Below are 20,502 nucleotides of genomic sequence, written 5' to 3' on the forward strand. Positions count from 1 at the left end.
GTCCTATATTATACAAAATCACAACACAGTAACCATAGCAAGTGAATTGAGGGTGCACCGCTAACTTTAGGTATTTGAAATACTCTGGGATTTCTTCTTAAGGTATGAGGAAGCATATTGCGCTTTATACTGGTCTTTTTGTTCAGTTTTGTCATGCATATACCAATTTCACACAGGACTATCGCCCTCAATATATATTCCGGTCGGTCTCGGATAAAGAATTTAATGAGAAAATAGTTGGGAATGAGGAATTGCTCAGTTATGGTACTATTGAAAAGCTTGAAGATGGTTCAAGGTGCTTTATGCCTGATCTGCATAACTACACTGAGCTAAGTAATACTGAAGAATGGCGTAGAGCGCTAAATGAGACATATGAAGTCGGCAAGAAAATTATAAATGATGAAACTAATGGTTCCGCGCAGTATTTGCCTAGTGGTTTCTGGAACTACGTGTATACTAGTGATGGTTCTTTTAGAAATTTGATGCAGACTCATGGTGATGTGTTTGGAATTCTATTAGGTACGTCAGGTAATGGTGATGCTCGTAATGAACTGAAGCTTCAGCAGGATGAGAATGGCTTCTATTTCAGCGAAGTATTAACTTTGGGTGATATGTGCTCTCTTACTCAGAAACATCGTGAGGTTGAAGTTCAATACCGGTGTAGCGAGGAATCGCCGAAGATTTTATTGAATTATGTTGTAGAACATCAGACGTGTAAATACTTAGCGACGCTATCGGTACACGAGCTATGCACATTGCCGCTCTTTGGTTACGATACAAACAATCTTTTTAAGAACACCATATATTGCACCGAAACTGAGCCGGTAGAATTCGAGTTGTTATCACTGTTGGATGAGTATAAACCGGTATTTATTGGCTCCAATTTCTACTTTCTGACAAGCTACTCTACTCCAGCTCCTAACATTCAAAATTCTATTCTATTATATCATGATGATATGATTCATTTCGTCCAAGATCCTCCTGTAATTAATTTGGAAGATGTGTTCTTTGAAAAAGTGAAAGAAGCATGTTTAACAATCTTAGAAACAGGACTACTGATTTCACCAGAGGGCAAGAAGCTCACTTTAGGTGACAAATTTCAGTGGTACGTGAAAGTAATAAATTTTGAAGGCCGCTTGGTGACTGCTATGAAGGTCGGGATCGACGATGAAGATTTCCTGCATATAACAACGGTATATCCAGAGATGGTCGGAGCTATGGACAAAGGGAACTTTTATGATTACCTTCAGGACATTCCTAACAATACTACTGATATTGAAGAGTTTAGTGATGATGAGAATCAAGAAATATATCCTGATGATCAATGGCAATTAGAAGACATGGATGACTCCGTAAGACATAATATTGGTTTCCCAGGAGCTTTTTTACTTGATGACATCGTCGCTGATCTTGACATGGGTGAGATCAGCTAGGCCGTTTAGTTGATGTTCATATACATATGACAGTGTTTGTAGTATTATATGTGAAACTAAGCTGTCACTGATGAATTCCGCGATACTGGTTACAAATACAGGTTATTATTTATATGTGGTACAATATAAAGAGACTTAATAGTAATTAGGTAGTGTTATCCAGATGCTACTGAATATAAATGGTAGCACAGGTAGATAGGGGCTGTTATTACTGCACCCTTGGTAAACTCAACGAGAATGAACCACTGGGAGATGCTGAGTTCAGACCAAAGCCGTTTTCTACATCATTAACTTCAGCACTTGGCGATCCAAAAAGTTTATCTATCAGCGGATCAGAATCCTGCGGATTCGTTCCTGTCGTATTCGCGTTTTGCGTTTTTTTAGTCTGTTCAGGCGATTCTGAAGGTTCTTCAGGTAAGAAATAAGCCTCCCCTATAGGTTTCTTCTTATAGTTGGAGCCTATTTTGCCAGTTGGAGGTAACCTCGCCCTTGCAGCTCCTTTACTTTTAGGTAACTCGTGGTCTTCTAATATAGGGAATGATGGACTATCATGGTTGTCAGGAACTTGATCTGCATTTTTACTTTTAGCCATCTTGAGATGGTATAAGTTACAGCGATCATAAGCTTTAAACAATAATGGACTCAATAGCTTCAAATATCTACCACTATCGAGGGACTCTTTTGTAACCTTATGATAAACAACGTTTTCAAATTCATCTTGCTGAATCTTTTTATCTTTTTCTTTCCCTTCAGCATCTTTGCTTCTGAACTGTAGTGTCAAAAGCTGCAATGGAACGGAGCTCGTTAGAACACCAAACTCTTTTTCCAACCCTAATTCTCTGAAGCCAAAGAAATCTTCACCCGTAATCTCTGATGAAAAGTCGCCGGTCATAAAACTTTGACTCTCGTCATCGAAGTTTCTCTCAGAAAGGTCTTGAAGAGTTGGTCTTAACAAGTCTCTGAGGAAACCGTTCAGTTTGGTCTTGATGTCATTTAGTTTCTTGGCTTTCTTTGTAAATTCGTTTTCAATGTACGTGAAAAGGTCATCTGGTTTATTAATACCATTTTCCAATAATGTCATACACAACATTTGTTTAGGATCCCTTCTATTCAAAGAATTGGTCTCACGATGTATTTTTAACGATTTAACTAAGTTTGACAAATAATCGCCGGCGATTTCTGTTAATGCGCTTATTGCAGAGGGCTCAGTACTCTCGAACCCATGTGACATCGAAATCTTAGAAACATTCTTGTGCATTATTTTCCAAATCAGCTGTCTATTATTTCTGTAATCATGAGTTTCTAGTTGAGAAACGGGATCTAGATCGATATCATTTTTAATTGATGTATGCTTCAAACGTTGATGCAGAAGCGACGATTTGGCTTGGTTAGGCTTCTGTAACATTCTAATTAAAGATATCTTATGGCAAATGTGTCTAATTTCGTAGATACGTTTAATGTTCTCATTCATCAACGGTGTCATACCTTTATCCTTATTAGCCAAAAAGATACTCTGTTTAGGTTTTGTATCATTCAAAAGATATTGGATCATAACTTCTTCTTCACGCTGTAGCATCTCGTTACTGATACCTTTATACCCTATATCAGGATATGAGTTTGCTACATTGTACTCCGACAACAGAGATGCATTATCAATATCAATTTCATCGGCATCCTTTTCTAGATTGCTACCCATATTCTGTGACTCTGGTAATAACTCCTGACTACTTTCTTGTTTTATAACTGCTCCAAAACCATTTTTCATTATAGAACCTCTACCGTTGGCCTTTCTTCCCTCGTCGGCTTTCTGTTGTCCCCTATATTCCTGAAGAATTAGATTGAAATCCTTCAATCTTGCGGGATTTCTCAGCATAGCAACAGATTCACTATTTAGCTTCCCATTTTTAAACAGTTCAGACCTCCGCATACAAATTTCTGCTCGTACTTTTGCAGTTAAATTCTTCCAGGTAGTAAGTTCTAAATCATCATCACCGTTATCCTTCTCAAATAAGTTTTGTGATACTTCCATTTCATTTTCATCGTCTTCATCATCTTCCTCTTCCTCTTGCTCATCAAATTCTTCAGCATCGGGCAAAGCTTCTTGCTCTTGGGCTTTTAGGTTTCCTTTGGTCAGTTCCAAATCCGGGGCAGGTTCCTTGGTTGCACCAGCAGTATTTCCAACCTTGGCAGCTTCACTACCATTAGAACTATCAGATGCGTCAGGCTGATCATTAGATACTTCAGTATTCTCAGAACCAAAACTATTAATCTCAGCTCGTTCTGGAAGGGGTACATTTTTACCTTCAACGGTCGGCGGCAATTCATCGTCTTCTTCATCATCCCTTATAGTTTGAACACCCCTCCTAACAACGCCACCTTTTCTACCTGTTCCCACCACTTCCTCTTCTTCGTCATCATCTTTGTCCTCCTTTTCTAACTCTTTCTCTACTTCGTGTCTATCTCTTACAACAATATCCGGAATAAATGGAATGAGTTGCTGAGATTTCTTTTGCATCGCTATTGCGTGTGCTCTTAGGAAGTGCTTCGGGTCAGAATTATATGTCAAACAGTTCTTCCATATCAACATGATATCATCTGCAAACTGCTGTTTTGATTTATACTGGAATGTCTTTAGCTTCTTGAGAACCGTGTTTAAATCCATCGGTTTTTTAATAATTTGATAGTAGTTTGGCGCATCCCTCTTAGAAACCTTATTTAAAAAGGCGGTAGAATGTTCTGTATAGTTACGAAGTTCCATAACCACCTTTTCACATGCATCATATAACTCTTCTTGGCCAATTTTATCATCAGAGGCCCATTTGGATCTATTCTTACGAACTTCCATTATTAGATGTTTTAGTTCATAATCTGATATCTGTAACTTTGACTTGTTTTCCTGAATTGTGGCCAATAAATGCTTAAGAGAGAGGTTATTCACCCCTAGGTTCACAGGAAGGCTAGATATAGAATTTCTATGCTTTTTGAGGTCTGGTTCATCATCAATGAGGTTGTCTTCATCTTCGTTTTCAGAAGACTTATCACCATGCTTTCGTTTCTTATCGTATTCCAATAATTTATCGTTCTCTTCCAGTTTCAACCTCTTTAACAAAGTCTCACGATCATTTTCCAGGTTATGGTATATCTTGCTAAAATTTTCCACAATAACCTGGGTTTTGTTCACTCGAAGCTTTGGAAGAGTACTTTTTGATATCTGTAGATGAACCACCAGCTTTCCTCTACTATCAGTTTCCATCTCTATATTTATATTGCCAGACCCTGGCTGTTTCGCGTCAACTATGAAATTCTCTTGATCTTCTTTTTTCTGTCCTTCTTCTTCCTCTTCATCAAAATCATAGTCATCATCTTCTCGTGTCACCTTCCCTCGAGAATTAGTCGCTGCCGATTCTCCTGATATATCATCTTCAGCAGGTTCATCGGTATCATCACCCAAAAGCACATACTCCGTGGTGTCAGAAGCCAAAGTTTCATCTGGAGTCATAGCGTCCACAGCGAATTGCCAAAGGACATATCTCAACTTCAGCGATAAGTTCCCAACAAAATCCTCACCATTCGTATTTTGACGCAATTCCTCTAAATCCAAATCAGAAAAATCTGTAACGTTCGTCTCGCTTTGTAACTCCTCGCTATTAGGAGCTTCAATTTCTTTGTTTCCCGAGTTCGGTGTTGCAACATTGTCAGAAAGCTCATCGCTTTCCGCTTGCGTTTCTTCCACAGGGACAGATTCTTCCTTCTTTTCTACATTAAGAACAACATTTCCCCTCACCAATTGCTCCCATATCGCTTTTTTTATCTTCACATCCGGAATCTCTAGAATATGGTTTAAAACTACAAGTTGTTGTGGAGAAAGATATTGACCAAAAATATCCTGATTATGCAACGATTCAGCAAGTTTTAATAATGACCAAGTAATAGACCTCTGGTAATTCACAATCGGTACTTTTGGCATGTTCTTAATATCGACTAGGCAATAAAACACGCGCGTTTCCCTGCTATTGGCTTACAACTTTCCCTAATCTTTTGATTTCAACCGCTTTCAAATGTAGTTTTCAGTTCTGTTGTATCCATAATTTTCAACCTTACCGTAAACCATAATGGCACGTGGGTGACGTGTTGGTTTTTTACTTCCTCTGATTGTTTATTTTCAACAACTAGCTCGCGTGGCGTAATGGCAACGCGTCTGACTTCTAATCAGAAGATTGTGGGTTCGACCCCCACCGTGAGTGTTTTTTTATTACATTGAAAATGTAGTTATGTAAAGACAACCAATACTGACCGAACTGCCCCCAAATATACCTACTAAATAATCAGCTTATAATTTATATACTAGGTCAATTAGCTAGCCAGTTACTTATCCCATCCTAAATGGTGTCAGATACAACCATTTTTAAAAAATCAAGAAAATATCAAAAGGTGTACCCTAGATATGTAACTTGAATACATAAATTGACATACAGTACTAAATTGCAACTTAGCCTAGCTAAAACAAAAAAGCATTCGAATTTTGTAAGCGACCAGACGACCAAGAGTCACAAACTAAAACGAGTACATGCAGAAATGAACACAAGATAGATCACTAAGATCCTCCTTATATTTTCAATCCTTATTTACATTTCTATGATAGATATGACACTCCGAATACACAAAAGAAACAAACATAAAAAAAAGGACATGCTATCGAAACTTCAGAGCTATTCCCCGATAACCCCACTACTTCTCTTTTTTCTTAAACCATCATCAAAACTTGTTTTAAACAGCATATTTCTTTGTCCATTCCTTCGCTGTAGCCTCGTACTTCGCTCTATCCGTCTTGTAAATATGAGCAATCTCAGGCACTAATGGATCGTCTGGATTGGCGTCCGTCAACAAAGAGCAGATAGATAACAAAACCTTGGATATAGTCAACGCAGGTGACCACTGGTCCTTTAGTATATCTAAACAAATGTTACCATTCGCATTAATATTAGGATGATATATTTTAGTAGTAAAGGAAATCTTAGGTGGCTTAAAAGGATAATCCGTTGGGAAATGAATCGATAAGAAGAAAACACCACCTGTATAAGGAGAATCTGGTGGACCCATAATGGAAGCTTGCCAGTGGTACAAATCGTCACCGACGGGGCCAGCGGAGCATGAAGTTGGGGGGTCTCTGCCCAAATCGTTTAATTCCTTGGTAATACGTTTTAATGACATTGAGAATAATTACAATAAATGTTCCAACTTCCTGTCAGCTTTACTGTATTTTACTGGCTTCGCTAGGCCTATAAAATAAACTGGTTAAAAGCACTTGCGGGAAATTGTAGGTGGCAAAAGCTTACGAATTCCCACGCAATCGTAGAATAATAATATTTTCTGGTTCGCTGCCTCATTTCTTTTCTCAGTCAATTTTAGGACGGGTAAGTGGAAGCTTAGAGAAGCTCTCCGAAGATGATGATTTTCTCAGCAAAATTTCGGGAGGGCAGAAAAAAGATGCGACATAATGGTAAAGCGAGAATCTAATTAGAGTAGCCCTCGTAAAATAGTGCCAGGAAATAAGTCGCTGAGATGAAGCAGGAGTAATTGGGAGCGAGAATAGCTTTTTCCCGGTCAAAAAGGACGTATTATGACTATTTTAGGTAATTACAGTGTTTGTAGCTGTATAACGACGGTAAAAGACAGCAGGAAACTTTAGTATAGCAGTAGATTCACTTATAGATACCTTGAGGAGCTACAGCACAGCCAGTGCTCTGTATACAACCTTTGTGTTCTTAGATGGACTTCGGCGGCTTACAGCTGGCTCTGGTTTGAAGCAGGAAAAAAGAAACGAGTCTGAAAATTTTCACTACTACGTACAGATAGTTAAAACATGTAGTTAGAGATGCGATGAGCAGGAGTAAAGAAGGAGGGAAAGGACTTGCCAAAGAACTTAAAATACCAGGAATGTCTTTGGATTTGTCAGGGTTAAAGGCGAAGATTTCGTCAAAACTGGCTGGTAATAAGAATTCGGGGAATAAGAAGTCAAATGGAAAGAGAAAGGGTTCACAAAATGCCGAGCAGCCTGCTAAAGAGAACTCTGAGATAAAAGAGACGCTGCGCCGCGAGGCGCTGGAATTGGGAGCTTCGGAACAAGATTTGAAGCTGGTTGAAGGCTTGAGTGATAACGATGATCTTAGTGCCCAGGAGTTTGGTGAAGATGAGGGTAGTGCTGAGGTAGATAAGGCTTTCCAGGACGATTTACAGAAGATGTTAAAGGGCATGGGTTTCAGTAGTATGAAGGATGCAGGAATTATTGCAGACGAGGAGGTTGAAGTGGAGCAGCAAGAGGAAGAGGAGCCAGAAGCCGAAGAGGCTGAAGAGGCTGAAGAGGCCAAACAGGAGGAGAAAGAGGAGCCTGATCTACTTAGTTCAGGCGAAGAAGACTCGAACCAGGACTCAGAACCGGAAAATGAACAGCAAGAAAAAAAGAAAGACCTAGGAATGATTACTGAGACCCACTTTGTGACAAGTGACAAATTGATTGTTCCAGCAGACGTTGCATGGCACCAGGTGCCTCTAGATCCTGTCCTGAGCGAACCAAACGAGCCACTAAAACCAGAGCAGATTGAGAAGCTATACGAGAGGGCCAAGCTTGCCCTTGAGACTGATAACTCTACATACTATGAGGAGTTCACAAAGAACTCGTCGCAGAGGAAGTTTATGTCCCAAATTTTGTCAGAAGGTACGTTGAACGATAAGATCTCTGCCATAACGTTATTGATCCAGGAGTCGCCGTTGCATAATACCAAATCGATTGACACGATGCTTGGATTTTGTTCAAAGAAGTCTAGAAACTCTGCATTGCAGGCCTTGAATGCGATAAAGGATTTGTTGTTGAATGGGCTCTTGCCAGACAGGAAGTTGAAGTACTTTAAACAACAAAATCTATCAAATATGCTAAATAAACGCACCTTGGCAGTGCTGTATTTCGAGGACTATTTGAAAAAGACCTTCTTTAAGATTCTGGAGATCATGGAGAAGCTATCTCATGATCCTATTATCCACGTGAGAATGCAGGTTCTAACCCACATTTTTGACCTTTTGACTGCTAAGCCAGAGCAGGAATTTAACTTGTTAAGGCTCGGATGTAACAAACTGGGTGACATTGATAACAAGGTTTCATCCAAGGCGTGCTTCAAGCTTTTGAGTCTGGAGCAAGCCCACCCTAACATGAAATCAGTCATTGTTGACGCTGTGGTTGACATTGCATTAAAGCCCAACGCAGACTACCATACCACATACTACTCTGTGTTGACTTTGAACCAGACTATTTTTAAGAAGTCGGAAACAGACTTGGCAAACAAACTAGTAAAGACGTATTTCACTCTTTTTGAAAAGTTTTTAATACAGACAGACGTTAACAATAAGGACCATCAGGACGAGGCTGCCAAGACTGACAAGTCATATGAACAGCGTAGAAAGAAGAATTTCAAGAAGGGTAAAAAGGGTGGACGTTCTGTTAAGAACGAAAAAACTGCAGAAGATGTTATTGAAGAAACAAACGCAAAGCTCTTTAGCGCAATCTTGACAGGTCTAAATAGAGCTTTCCCATTTGCAAACATGTCTTCTAAGGTGTATGAAGCTCACTTGGATACCTTGTTTAAAATCACCCATTCTTGCAACTTTAACACTTCTATTCAGGCACTTGTCCTTATCCGCCAGGTCGTTACTAAAGCAGAGCTGAACCCAGATCGTTACTACCGAACTCTGTACGAATCTCTGCTCGATCCGCAACTGGCCAACTCTTCGAAGCACGGTCTCTACTTGAACTTGCTCTACAAGTCTATCAAGGAAGATTCCAACATAGCCCGTGTAGATGCTATGGTAAAGAGATTAATGCATGTATGCTTTAACTGGCTGAACGCCAGCGCCGTCGCAGGTATGCTTTATCTAGTGGTACAGCTGTCTAAACATATCCCCCAGATTCGCAACCTGCTAATAAACACTCCACTAGATCACGAATATGCCTCTGATAATGACTCATCAAGTGCTCCAACTAGCGAGCCAGTGCAGTACGATCCTAGAAAACGTGATCCTAGGTTTGCAAATGCCGAAAAGTCATCGCTATGGGAAATTAATCAATTTATTTCTCATTATCATCCCACCGTTCAGGCATACGCAGAAGGCATTTTATCGAACAAGGAACTCGCAAAGCCTGATTTAGGACTATACACTTTATCTCACTTCCTTGACAGATTTGTTTATCGTAATGCTAAGCAAAAGCCCGTTACTCGAGGTTCATCCATTATGCAGCCGCTTTCTGGAGCGCACACCGGGTCATTACTTCTACGCACTTCCGATACTAATCATTCGGTTGACAATCTTCCCGCAAACTCTATCGATTGGCTCTCAAAGAAAATATCAGAGATCAAACCCGATGAGCGCTTTTTTCACCAGTACTTCTCGACCAAAGACGTCTCTATTCGGAAACGCTCTGCCGCGTCGGGTGACGCTGACGCTGACAGTGACATGAACGAAGACGATGTCTGGGAAGCGCTGGTCAAATCAAAACCAGATGTGGAGGGAGAGGACACTGACAGCGAACTAAACTTCGACGACGAAGACTTTTCCTCCATGGATGACGACGAAATTCAAGGATTCTCCTCCGCGGATGACGACGATAACGAGGGCTTGAACGGGCAGAAAAGCCAAGCTGCTGACTCCGCTGATGAAAATGATGATGACATAAATTTCCTGTTATTGTCTGATGATGAAAGCACCGAACCACGGAGTGAAAATCAAGCAATCGAAACTCACAGCCCATCGGCCATCGCTTCCCTCAAGCGTTCTAAAGACAATAACAATCAAGAGCCCGCATCTGCACCTAACAATAAGCGCCGAAAACGAACTGTTCTTGGTTCCTTACCTACTTTCGCAGACCAAGCAGATTATGCAAAATACCTTTCGGATAGTGAATAAACTCACGTGTTGGTTTCATTCAACATTCTCATTCTTTTTGTATCTGTTATGCAATTTTATTATGTAATATAAAAGTCTAAAAAATCGCCAACAAGAATGTTCAGCATTAAATCACCATAATATGAAACGCCTATATCCCTTTACATTACTTGATTCCTAACGCTCAATTCTAGACCATTAATGTAGTGAACCTGAAACATTTCCCGAGCAGTAGCACCAATAATTAATGATCACACGAAACGCCTTAATATAGCGTTCACAACTTTGATCTTGAACACCGTATCAAAATAGTTAGCTCATCGAATTTATATATATATCTATTTCAAATTCTTAGCTGTTAATTTTGTAAATAGAAGCGGTTTTGGAATTTGCGAGCGCTACTGGTCAAGATCTCGAGCTTTTTTGCTTCTATAAGTATATGTGTTCGTTCGATAAGAGAGAAGATAAAGGGCAATTGGTGGAATTGTCGAACAAGATAGTTGAACTTAGTAGCTGGAACAAGAAAGTGTGATAAATACATACAGATAGAGAGGTATACGAGTGAGTAAGTGAGAAGAGTGTAACTAGTGAGTACCAAGAGGGATATACATTGTTTTATACAGAGGTCATTCTTTATTTTTGATAACCGTTGGCTACAATAGTGGTCACTATTGTTTAAGGAAGTGTTCTTTACAACTTAAGATACTCAACTCGAAGAAGAGCTGCGCTAATTAAATTTGGCTATTTATTTGGATAATTTTACGAACATAAAAGTCTTCATTACCTTAGTATGGCTGAAGATAGTACAACGGGAACGTTTGAGAACGTGTTTGAAGGCAGTCACATGCAGTACGACGGACTGAACAAGCCTAAGAGACCAGAAGATCAGGTGGAAATAAACGAAGGGGTTGGAAAAGTGTGGGCTCGGTCGCAGACTAGAGTATTTGATGTTTTCTTTAACGATAGTTCAAGCGCGACAGAACCCGATATTTTTGCTTATGAGTCTAAAAATAAGGTAACAGATGATGACAAAGATGCAGAAGATGATAATGACGGCGATAAGAGCGGCCACGAGCCTACTCTAATTAATACTGGACAGGGCCGGTGTGTACATTTACCCGCTGCTGGAAGCGGATTTGTGAGCAAACGCTCGGGCGTAAAGCAATTGAGAAATTTATCGTTGCCACTGGGCGGAGCACCAAGAGAAACTCCACCAAGCACCGGTGCTAGGAACGAGTTTGATAGGAGGTATTCGACCTCTTCTACTACCGAGAATTCTTCTGAGACGGGGTATGGGATCTCAAATTCGCTGCCTACGCCGCTGTCTACAGCTAACCAGGGCGACAAATGGCCACCGCAGGTCGAGTCAGCGTTTTTGCTTGCTCTGAGAGCCATTATGAAGAATGGAACTTCGAAAATCAAGCTTCGAGAGAAGAACTATGGCAGAAACGAGTTAATTTCGCTGTATATTAAACACACATGCGGTGAGTATAGGACAAAGAAGCAGATTTCGTCACATATCCAAGTGTGGAAGAAGTCAATTCTGAATAAGATTTCCAACAACATTGAGACGAACGACTTTGAGAAGGAGCTGCTAACTCTAATTGAGCAGGGCGCTTCACAGACAGACGAGAGCTTACAGCTTTTCGAAGATACATTCAATGAAATTCTTGATGCCGAGGAATCTAATACGGAAGTCACTCTGAGTAGCGGGCGTTCTACACCCGTGATGACATCAACGTTTTTGGCACATTCGCCAACGGTAAACCCGACAGCCTCATCGCACTCCAGCGTGCTTGGCTCTCTTGGTTTTAAAAAAGAACCATCAACTCCGTTAGAGTATGCACAGGAACTCTACAGCCATTTGAAGTCTTACAAATGTGTCCCGGTAAATACCGATGGTCCAATGTACTCGCCGTCTACATCTGTACCCAACGCCTCAAGATCTGCGATGTCCGCTTTAAGTTCTTCAGAAACTTCTAGGGAGGATTCTCAAAACAAGATTATCGAGGCCGCGAAGGAGGTTGAGTCACAGCAGAGGAGACTGATTGAAGAACTATTTCAGCAAAAAAGCACAGTAAAGGCACCATGCACATCCCCGGGCACAGCAACTTCTTCGCACGTGCAAACGCCACAAGGAGCTACGTTCTCGTCTAATGGTAAAGCATTGAATACCTACTACAACTCCCAGGCCCCACAACAGCGATTTACGCAGTCTGCTACACAGAATCCTCCTTATTCTGGTTGGCTTCCGCGGGTTCCAACAAGTGGCTCGGCCAACTTTAAGCCTCAGAACCCCTATGGGTTTCGTCAGCCGCAGACAGTCCAACAACGCCTACAACCCTCTCCGCTGAATAATCCTTACTTTCAGCATAAGGACCCCCTACAGCAGCGTGATCTGTCTAAAGCAGCACAGTGTAGAACACAGTACGTGCAGCAGCCGATCCAATCTCTACAGAACGCCTCGAATACGTTAAGCGCCCAAAATTCTCAGCACCTGCATATGAATATTCATCAACATGATGCAGAACAGGATGAGCTGCACGAAACGCATCAAGGCCAGGGACAGGAAACATGACACTCGCAGGTATCATGCACACTAACGGGTGAAATTAGGTATATATAGTCTTTGTAAGATATCATTAGCATATAAGAGGAGATCTATGTCGTTCGACGTCTTTCATAGTATAATGGTACTTTCTAACCCAGTAGCGGGCTACTAGATACGGTAATTACGCCAACTTACTCGTCTTTGGGGAAGACCTTTATGCCTATGAGTCTTTCATATTTAAAATTTGATGAGATTACATTAACTTGTAATTTTTTTACTCATATATGTGTATAGGCCGTATTGGCATAGTTTTTTCAATACTCATCATTGAATTTTCTACTATTACAGTTAATTGAGCTCATATAGTAAACTTTTCAATGCTGCTTCCTAGCTATAGAATAAGCCCTTGGCAGGTTGCTCAGCTGCGTTGTTTCTCATCATGCCATCGCTCGCGTTACCTGCTTTTATCTGGTACCAAAATAGCTGAAAGAATTCGTAAAGATGCTTTCAAAGAGGTTCAGTTAATTAAAAAGGAGTTTCCATCATTTCAGCCAAAGTTGAAGATTATACAGGTTGGTTCTAGACCGGATTCGTCTGCCTATGTTCGAATGAAATTAAAAGCGTCCAAAGAGTCTGGTGTGGAATGTGACGTGGAAAGGTTACCAGAAAGTGTCACTCAATATGAATTGCTAAGTAAAATTAAAGAGATTAATGCTGATAGAAATACCCATGGTTTACTTATCCAGCTTCCGCTTCCCAAGCATTTGGACGAAAACGAGGTAACAAATTATGTTGACAGTGCTAAAGATGTTGATGGTTTTAATACTTATAATGCTGGGGAATTAGCAAAAAGAGGTGGTAAGCCAAAATTTATTCCATGTACCCCAAATGGTTGTATTAAATTGATTAAAGAATCTGGAATTGAGATTAGGGGCAAACATGCGGTTGTGATCGGTAGATCTGATATTGTGGGAACTCCAGTTGCCGCGCTTTTGAAGATGGAAGATGCGACTGTCACATTAACACATAGATTTACTAAGAACTTACCAGAGGTTGTAGGTTCAGCAGATATTGTTGTTGCTGCTTGTGGTGTTCCAAAATACGTCAAGGGGAGCTGGTTAAAGGAAGGCGCTGTGGTTATAGACGTTGGCATCAACTACGTTGAAGATAAAACGGCCAAGAATGGTAGGAAATTAGTTGGTGATGTAGAATTTGATACTGCTAAAGAGAAAGCATCTTATATTACTCCTGTTCCTGGCGGAGTTGGGCCAATGACTGTAGCGATGCTTGTTGAAAATGTTCTGATTGCAGCAAAGAGAGCGCTCACCGAATCGACCAAGACTCCGGAGATCACACCTTTACCACTTACATTAAAACATCCAGTGCCATCTGATATTGACATATCAAAAGCTATGAAACCAAAACATATTTCCGTTGTATCCAAAGAGCTTGGTATCCTAGATAACGAGCTTGAAATGTATGGGCACTATAAAGGAAAGCTATCGCTTGACATTTTGGACAGGTTGAAGAATAATAAGAATGGTAAGTACGTCCTGGTTGCGGGTATTACACCAACTCCCCTTGGAGAAGGAAAGTCTACTACTACAATGGGTCTTGTCCAAGCATTGGGTGCTCACTTGAAGAAACCTGCCATTGCAAATGTTCGGCAGCCATCTATGGGTCCAACGTTTGGGGTTAAAGGTGGTGCCGCAGGTGGTGGTTATGCACAGGTGATTCCAATGGACGAGTTTAATATGCATTTAACCGGTGACATTCATGCCATTTCTGCTGCTACCAACTTGCTAGCTGCAGCAATTGATACAAGGATGTTCCACGAAGCAACCCAAAAGAAACATAGTACCCTATACAATAGACTTGTTCCATTGAAGAATGGCATGAGAAAGTTCACACCTTCAATGCTAAAACGTTTGGAGAAATTGGGCATCAATAAAACTGATCCTAACTCATTAACTCCAGATGAGATTTCTAAGTTTGCTCGTTTAAATATTAATCCAGATACAATTACTGTAAAAAGAGTTGTCGATGTTAATGACAGAATGTTGCGTCAAATTACAATTGGACAGGGATCTACTGAGAAGGGCCATACCAGGACTACTGGGTTTGATATTACCGTAGCATCTGAATTAATGGCAATTTTGGCTTTGTCTAGCGATTTACAAGACATGAGAAAGCGCGTTGGTCGTATGGTTATTGGTTTCAATTACGACAATGAGCCTGTCACTGCTGAAGATGTGGGGTGCGCAGGTGCTCTTACTGCATTGCTAAAAGACGCTGTGAAGCCTAACTTGATGCAATCGCTCGAAGGAACACCAGTTCTTGTACATGCGGGACCATTTGCTAATATTTCTATTGGAGCTTCCTCTGTAATTGCGGACAAAATGGCTTTGAAATTGGTTGGATCAGAAAACGGTAACGAGACTGGTTATGTTGTAACTGAGGCAGGATTTGATTTCACTATGGGTGGTGAGAGATTCTTCAATATTAAATGCCGTTCTTCTGGCTTGACTCCAGATGCTGTAGTGCTAGTTGCTACTGTCAGAGCATTAAAGTTACACGGGTCTGCCCCACCAGTTAAACCAGGTCAACCACTACCAGTTGAGTATACACAGGAAAACACTGAATTGGTATCTAAAGGTGTTGCAAATCTATGTAAACAGATTGAAAACGTTAAGCAATTTGGTGTTCCAGTTGTTGTTGCAATAAACCAATTTGAGTCTGACACTGACGCTGAGATCCAAATTATAAGAGAGGCGGCAATTGCGGCTGGAGCATTCGATGCTGTGAAATCTAATCATTGGGCAGAAGGTGGTAAAGGATCAATTGAATTGGCAAATGCTGTGATCCAAGCTACTCAGCAGCCAACTGACTTCAAATTTTTGTATGATGTGGAAGATACAGTCGAGCAGAAGCTAACTACGATAGTACAGAGGATGTATGGAGGAGCTAACATTGATATTTCCCCAGAAGCACAGAAGAAAATCGACCTCTATACTTCCCAAGGCTTTGGAAACTTGCCCATCTGTGTTGCGAAGACCCAATATTCCTTATCACACGATGCAAACTTGAAGAATGTACCAAAAGGTTTCACCTTCCCTATTAGGGACGTCAGAGCATCAATTGGCGCAGGTTACCTATACGTTCTAGCTGCTGAGATACAGACAATTCCGGGTTTATCGACATACGCAGGCTACATGAATGTAGAAATTAATGATGAAGGCGAGATAGAAGGTTTGTTTTAGGCTGTGTTGTAAAAACCTTCAATATGAGATTGGTAAAAATGCAACGGTGTTACGAATACAGCTTTAGTAGTAGGAACAAATAGCTCTTGAATAGCTTTTGAATAGCCGAATAAAAGATACTTATAGAGAATTTAGTTGACCGATATAAACAATAATTCCGAAGATTGTTAAAGATTATGTCCTAAGATAGGAGCCGGCTTTCGCGTAAAGAGTAATATGCGTAGAGCTAATACTACGTTATTTTGAGAATGTGCTAGTTATGTAATGTGTCTACTTCAAAGGACTTCGCACTTCGCAATATACCTTCTTATTTATTAACAGAGCAGGGAACTCTCATATGCGTAAAACATAGAAAGCCTAACCCCCCTGAACTACATTATGATAACAAAAACATAGACAAAAGAGTAAGATATGATATTAGTATTTTATACAAGGTGCCTGACGTGCAGCGAGCGGAGCATCACCATACATCGCTTAAGCATCCTCCTTCAACAAAGCTTCTCTCTTTTCAGCGATTCTTTGAGCTCTTCTCTCTCTAGCAGCTCTGTTCTTGGTTCTTCTAGCCTCAGCTTCTTCCTTCAAAGCCTTTTCACGTTGAGCATCAGCCTTGGCTTGGATAATGTGCTCAACCAAAGCTCTCTTGTGCTTGAAGGTGTTACCCTTAGCAGACTTGTACAAAGAGTGGTGCAAGTGTCTGTCAATCTTACCAGCATCTCTGTACTTAGCCAATAATCTTCTCAAGACACGCGATCTTCTGATCCAGACAACTTGGGATGGCAATCTAGCTTCAGCAGTACCCTTTCTCTTACCGTAACTAGTGTGACGACCGTTTCTCTTGGACTCAGCCATAGCTCTAGTTCTGGATCTAGAGTGGATTCTAGTAGGCTTCTTAACGATGGTACCAGCCTTAACCAACTTTCTGATGGCTCTTCTGGAGTTGGCTTGAGCGATTTCGGATGTCTCGGAAGGATCCATCCAGATCTTTCTCTTACCGACACCAGTGACAGAAGCGGCAAGTCTCTTTTGAGTTCTCAAGTTAGCCCTGTATTACATCTGTTAGTCAATATCCTTAGGATTATTACGCATAGTAGGTATTATTCTATCAATTTAGTGCACGATATCGAGTAAAAAGTCTTGATCCTGCAACATTGAACATATAACCTAGCTGATTCTTGAATTCAATAGATTGTAGCATCACATACATTTTTGATCTTGGTCCTTAACGTTTTTCTAGACTGTAATACTACTTAGCAGGTTCGAGTACTTAATATTAAGAGGTTTTGCTTAGCGTCAGTCTGTGACGGTAAGGTGGTGATGGGAGAACATTGTGCCGGACGGGAGTGTGAGCCTAGCCGGTGGAACGAGCTCTGTCCCGTTGTTGCGGAACCGCACCAGTCTAGGCTCGGGGTATTGGCGAAACGGGAGAAAGTACAGCCTATGCTAGGGAGGCCGTAGCCTGGTCTGCGGTGAAGAAAATCTGGAAGCTAAGATTTTGTTAACACAGATTTACAGAAAAAAACTCAGGACAAGAGGAAGACGAATGTACGGATGTAGAAATAAATGTACGGTCGAAACAGTCGAGACTTTTCTTTTTTTATACTGAAAATTTATCACCTTGTAGTTGAAAAATATATAGAATAGAAGAGTAATACATATTGTACTGCCGCGAAGAGTACTGCAATATCGGACCATGGCGAAATCACTACGTGCCAAATCACATCTAAATGCTAAATCGATAAAGCGTACTGCTGTTTTCCAAAAAGTGGTGGATGAACGTGCTGCTCGTCTAGCCCAGAAGCTGAAGGACAATCTTTTGAAACAAAAGGAAGAGCAGGCCAAATCGGGTGAAGCTCCAATGAAAATGGAAGTAGAGCAAGAAGCCAAGAAAATTAGCACTGCAGGGTGGCGTGACGCTAGACATCTGAACTACAGACGCGCGAAGAAAGCCCGTAAGAACAATAAGAAGGGCTCTTTCACTAAGTTCTAAACGAAGAAAAAAAAGTTGTGGGGTTTATTAATAGTTTGTAACGATTTCGATTCTGTATGTACTTATAATAAAAGGCAAAGATAGTAACTGAGATGGGTTATTATACAATTGCAAACGTATCCATTTCTACAAGATTGGAGAGTTACTTTTAGCTGGCTCCTCTGGTGTGTGAGTTGACTCAAGGTCACCGGAGCAAGCCGGTCTCGCGCGCTTAGCCTTGGCCTTTGCTCTCCGCTCCCGCCGCAATCTAGATTGCATCATGTAGTAGGTCGCGCGCCGGATAATTGTCTCTAGCACCGATTTGTCATATTCAGGGTACTTGACACTAACACGCTTGTGCAGTACTTCCAAGATCTCCGAGCGGTACTCCTTGGTCGTATCGCGTACCCACGTTTTGTAACCTAAAGGATAATGGAGTTCGCGCTTAAGGATATCAAGCACAAACCGCTCCCGCCGCAGAGCTTCTTCAGCCGAATTCAGCTTTAAAACCTCCGCCAGACCTCGCGCAGACAGCCGCGAGTCTGAAACCCTTCTGTTACTATTGATTGCGCCCGCGCCCCTGCTTTCACCACGTATACTGCTGCTGCTGCTGCTGCTGCTGCTACTGCTACTGCTGCTACTGCTACTATTTCTACTACTTCCTCCTCTGCCGCTATTTCCCACACTCACCTGGTCACCATCAACATTACCTTGTGCAGATCCCGTAAACGGCTGTGGCACCTCATCTTGCGGCTGCTGCCACTGTTGAACTTGTAACGGCTCACTATTCTCAATGGGAGACAACTGCCCCACACTACAGCCCTTTTGCTGCATTCCCAAATTATCAACCTCTCCACCACCAACGCCAAACTCGTCCACCCGCTCTTCAAAGGCAGGCGTCCACAACCCATTCTCTGGCTCCAATGCCGTCACATTCCCAAAAGCCGGTCCTACACTGGAATTGCTAGAGTACGAAAATACAGAAGAATTAGACCTCCCGATGCTTCCCGGCACATTCGCCACAGGGTACCCAAGCATATCACTCTCTGACTCCAATTTCCAGCCAACATCGCACTCTATTTCAAACTCCTCCACCAAGTCCAAACCCCCCTCCACAAACTTGCAATCTTCAACGCTCAGGTATAACATTTCTAATCAAAACAATGCAAAAAGACGGCCCACTCTACAAATACTGGATCCTATTTTTTTTTTTTTCAAGGTACTACTACCGCCAGTCTATATAACAATATTTCACCAACCAACAATAACCAGATACAACTCACTCCCGCACCAATAATAGTTGCAGAGAATGAAAACTTAATTTACCTTGGAAGCACTTGCACTAACTTTATTTTTCTAGCGTATATACACATACAATAATTACGACGCGCCCTTGATGCATTTTAACTTGCTTCCATAAACGCTTATTTATTCTTCAACTATTTATTTTTCCTTCATCATATCGAATTCTAAGCTCTCCTATCATCTGATTCCCTTGTTGTGTTTGTATTGTAATTCAAACTTCTCAGTTTGGACAACTAAACCTTTCCTGAGTCAGATCTGTCAGTCATTTCTATGACGCGAGATTAATCAAATCTCAAACAGTAAATATTAGTCCGCCCGGACTTTTTCGGACAAGTGTCATGCGTAGGTACAAGATCATCAGGGCAAAACGCATCCCATGCGGCTAGCCTGGGAACCTGCGTGACAACTTTGCACCTAGTCCCCACGCGGCGCGGCTATTTTTGCCCAGTAAAGGCCCGAAAGGGAAGGATGAGAAACCGCTACGTTGTTACCCGGATTAGGGGAGCCAAAATGTGGCGTGGTGACGGACAAAAGGGGCCCAAAAGGGGCAGTTAGATATATAAAAGTGGGGCTTATTTTAAATACAGGAGAGTATAATAGCGTGCGCATTGAAGATAGACTTGAAACGCTGGTAGTTAATAAAAATTTTTTTTTTTTTGAAAAATTAGATTACAGGATACAGGAAATAAGTAAAACAAAATAGAAGGAATGTTTATTTGCTTGCCGTTGTTTATCGGTAAACGCGAATGGGTGAAGCCTTACGCCGGCAACGAAGCAGGAAGGTACAATGAATTGTACTGTCCGAGTTGCAGGAGTTATAGCGTTTATCCTGTTAAGAAACGCGAATTTGTGACTGTACTCTTTGTTCCAATTATTCCATTATACTGGGGGAACCAATTGTGTTGCCGTGTATGTAGGTGGAACCAAGACTTTGATAGCCAGCAACAGTTGGACAAAGTTTTGATGGAACAGAAAAATATCAGAGAAGGCGCCGCAGCCGCAGGCGGCTAGTGAGAAAGAAGGCGGCTCTTTGCATGAACAATAAATAGTACTGTG

General features: G+C 41.3%; 10 protein-coding genes and 1 non-coding gene across 11 annotated transcripts; 7 read left to right on the top strand and 4 right to left on the bottom strand.

The window, feature by feature from the left end:
* Nucleotides 1-104: 104 nt before the first annotated feature.
* Nucleotides 105-1,433, top strand: YOS9 (Yos9p; the record flags this gene model as incomplete). The annotated part of the gene is made up of 1 exon (XM_018130197.1): nucleotides 105-1,433. One exon carries the CDS (start codon nucleotides 105-107, stop codon nucleotides 1,431-1,433), a length of 1,329 nt encoding a protein of 442 aa, XP_017985707.1.
* A 208-nt stretch (nucleotides 1,434-1,641) lies between these two features.
* Nucleotides 1,642-5,400, bottom strand: SPT7 (SAGA histone acetyltransferase complex subunit SPT7; the record flags this gene model as incomplete). The annotated part of the gene is made up of 1 exon (XM_018130196.1): nucleotides 1,642-5,400. One exon carries the CDS (start codon nucleotides 5,398-5,400, stop codon nucleotides 1,642-1,644), a length of 3,759 nt encoding a protein of 1,252 aa, XP_017985708.1.
* A 205-nt stretch (nucleotides 5,401-5,605) lies between these two features.
* On the top strand, nucleotides 5,606-5,677 carry AW171_hschr2228. The gene has a single exon. It is a non-coding gene; the product is annotated as a tRNA-Arg (tRNA).
* Nucleotides 5,678-6,200: 523 nt separating this feature from the next.
* Nucleotides 6,201-6,644, bottom strand: AW171_hschr2229 (HBL189Cp; the record flags this gene model as incomplete). The annotated part of the gene is made up of 1 exon (XM_018130195.1): nucleotides 6,201-6,644. One exon carries the CDS (start codon nucleotides 6,642-6,644, stop codon nucleotides 6,201-6,203), a length of 444 nt encoding a protein of 147 aa, XP_017985709.1.
* Nucleotides 6,645-7,313: 669 nt separating this feature from the next.
* Nucleotides 7,314-10,385, top strand: MAK21 (RNA-binding ribosome biosynthesis protein MAK21; the record flags this gene model as incomplete). The annotated part of the gene is made up of 1 exon (XM_018130194.1): nucleotides 7,314-10,385. The coding sequence occupies one exon, from the start codon at nucleotides 7,314-7,316 to the stop codon at nucleotides 10,383-10,385; it is 3,072 nt and encodes a 1,023-aa protein (XP_017985710.1).
* A 769-nt stretch (nucleotides 10,386-11,154) lies between these two features.
* TEC1 (Tec1p) lies at nucleotides 11,155-12,942 on the top strand (the record flags this gene model as incomplete). The annotated part of the gene is made up of 1 exon (XM_018130193.1): nucleotides 11,155-12,942. One exon carries the CDS (start codon nucleotides 11,155-11,157, stop codon nucleotides 12,940-12,942), a length of 1,788 nt encoding a protein of 595 aa, XP_017985711.1.
* Nucleotides 12,943-13,292: 350 nt separating this feature from the next.
* On the top strand, nucleotides 13,293-16,175 carry MIS1 (trifunctional formate-tetrahydrofolate ligase/methenyltetrahydrofolate cyclohydrolase/methylenetetrahydrofolate dehydrogenase MIS1; the record flags this gene model as incomplete). Its single annotated transcript, XM_018130192.1, has 1 exon — nucleotides 13,293-16,175. One exon carries the CDS (start codon nucleotides 13,293-13,295, stop codon nucleotides 16,173-16,175), a length of 2,883 nt encoding a protein of 960 aa, XP_017985712.1.
* Nucleotides 16,176-16,649: 474 nt separating this feature from the next.
* On the bottom strand, nucleotides 16,650-17,379 carry AW171_hschr2233 (60S ribosomal protein eL19; the record flags this gene model as incomplete). The annotated part of the gene is made up of 2 exons (XM_018130191.1): nucleotides 16,650-17,217; nucleotides 17,378-17,379. Coding segments are annotated over 2 exons (570 nt in total).
* Nucleotides 17,380-17,865: 486 nt separating this feature from the next.
* AW171_hschr2234 (uncharacterized protein) lies at nucleotides 17,866-18,162 on the top strand (the record flags this gene model as incomplete). The annotated part of the gene is made up of 1 exon (XM_018130190.1): nucleotides 17,866-18,162. One exon carries the CDS (start codon nucleotides 17,866-17,868, stop codon nucleotides 18,160-18,162), a length of 297 nt encoding a protein of 98 aa, XP_017985714.1.
* Nucleotides 18,163-18,288: 126 nt separating this feature from the next.
* On the bottom strand, nucleotides 18,289-19,290 carry AW171_hschr2235 (uncharacterized protein; the record flags this gene model as incomplete). Its single annotated transcript, XM_018130189.1, has 1 exon — nucleotides 18,289-19,290. The coding sequence occupies one exon, from the start codon at nucleotides 19,288-19,290 to the stop codon at nucleotides 18,289-18,291; it is 1,002 nt and encodes a 333-aa protein (XP_017985715.1).
* Nucleotides 19,291-20,154: 864 nt separating this feature from the next.
* On the top strand, nucleotides 20,155-20,457 carry AW171_hschr2236 (uncharacterized protein; the record flags this gene model as incomplete). The annotated part of the gene is made up of 1 exon (XM_018130188.1): nucleotides 20,155-20,457. The coding sequence occupies one exon, from the start codon at nucleotides 20,155-20,157 to the stop codon at nucleotides 20,455-20,457; it is 303 nt and encodes a 100-aa protein (XP_017985716.1).
* Between the last annotated feature and the right edge of the window lie 45 nt (nucleotides 20,458-20,502).

The sequence above is a fragment of the Eremothecium sinecaudum genome, chromosome II (genome assembly GCF_001548555.1).
Source record: "Eremothecium sinecaudum strain ATCC 58844 chromosome II, complete sequence".
In the NCBI taxonomy this organism is placed as follows: Eukaryota; Fungi; Ascomycota; class Saccharomycetes; order Saccharomycetales; family Saccharomycetaceae; genus Eremothecium; species Eremothecium sinecaudum.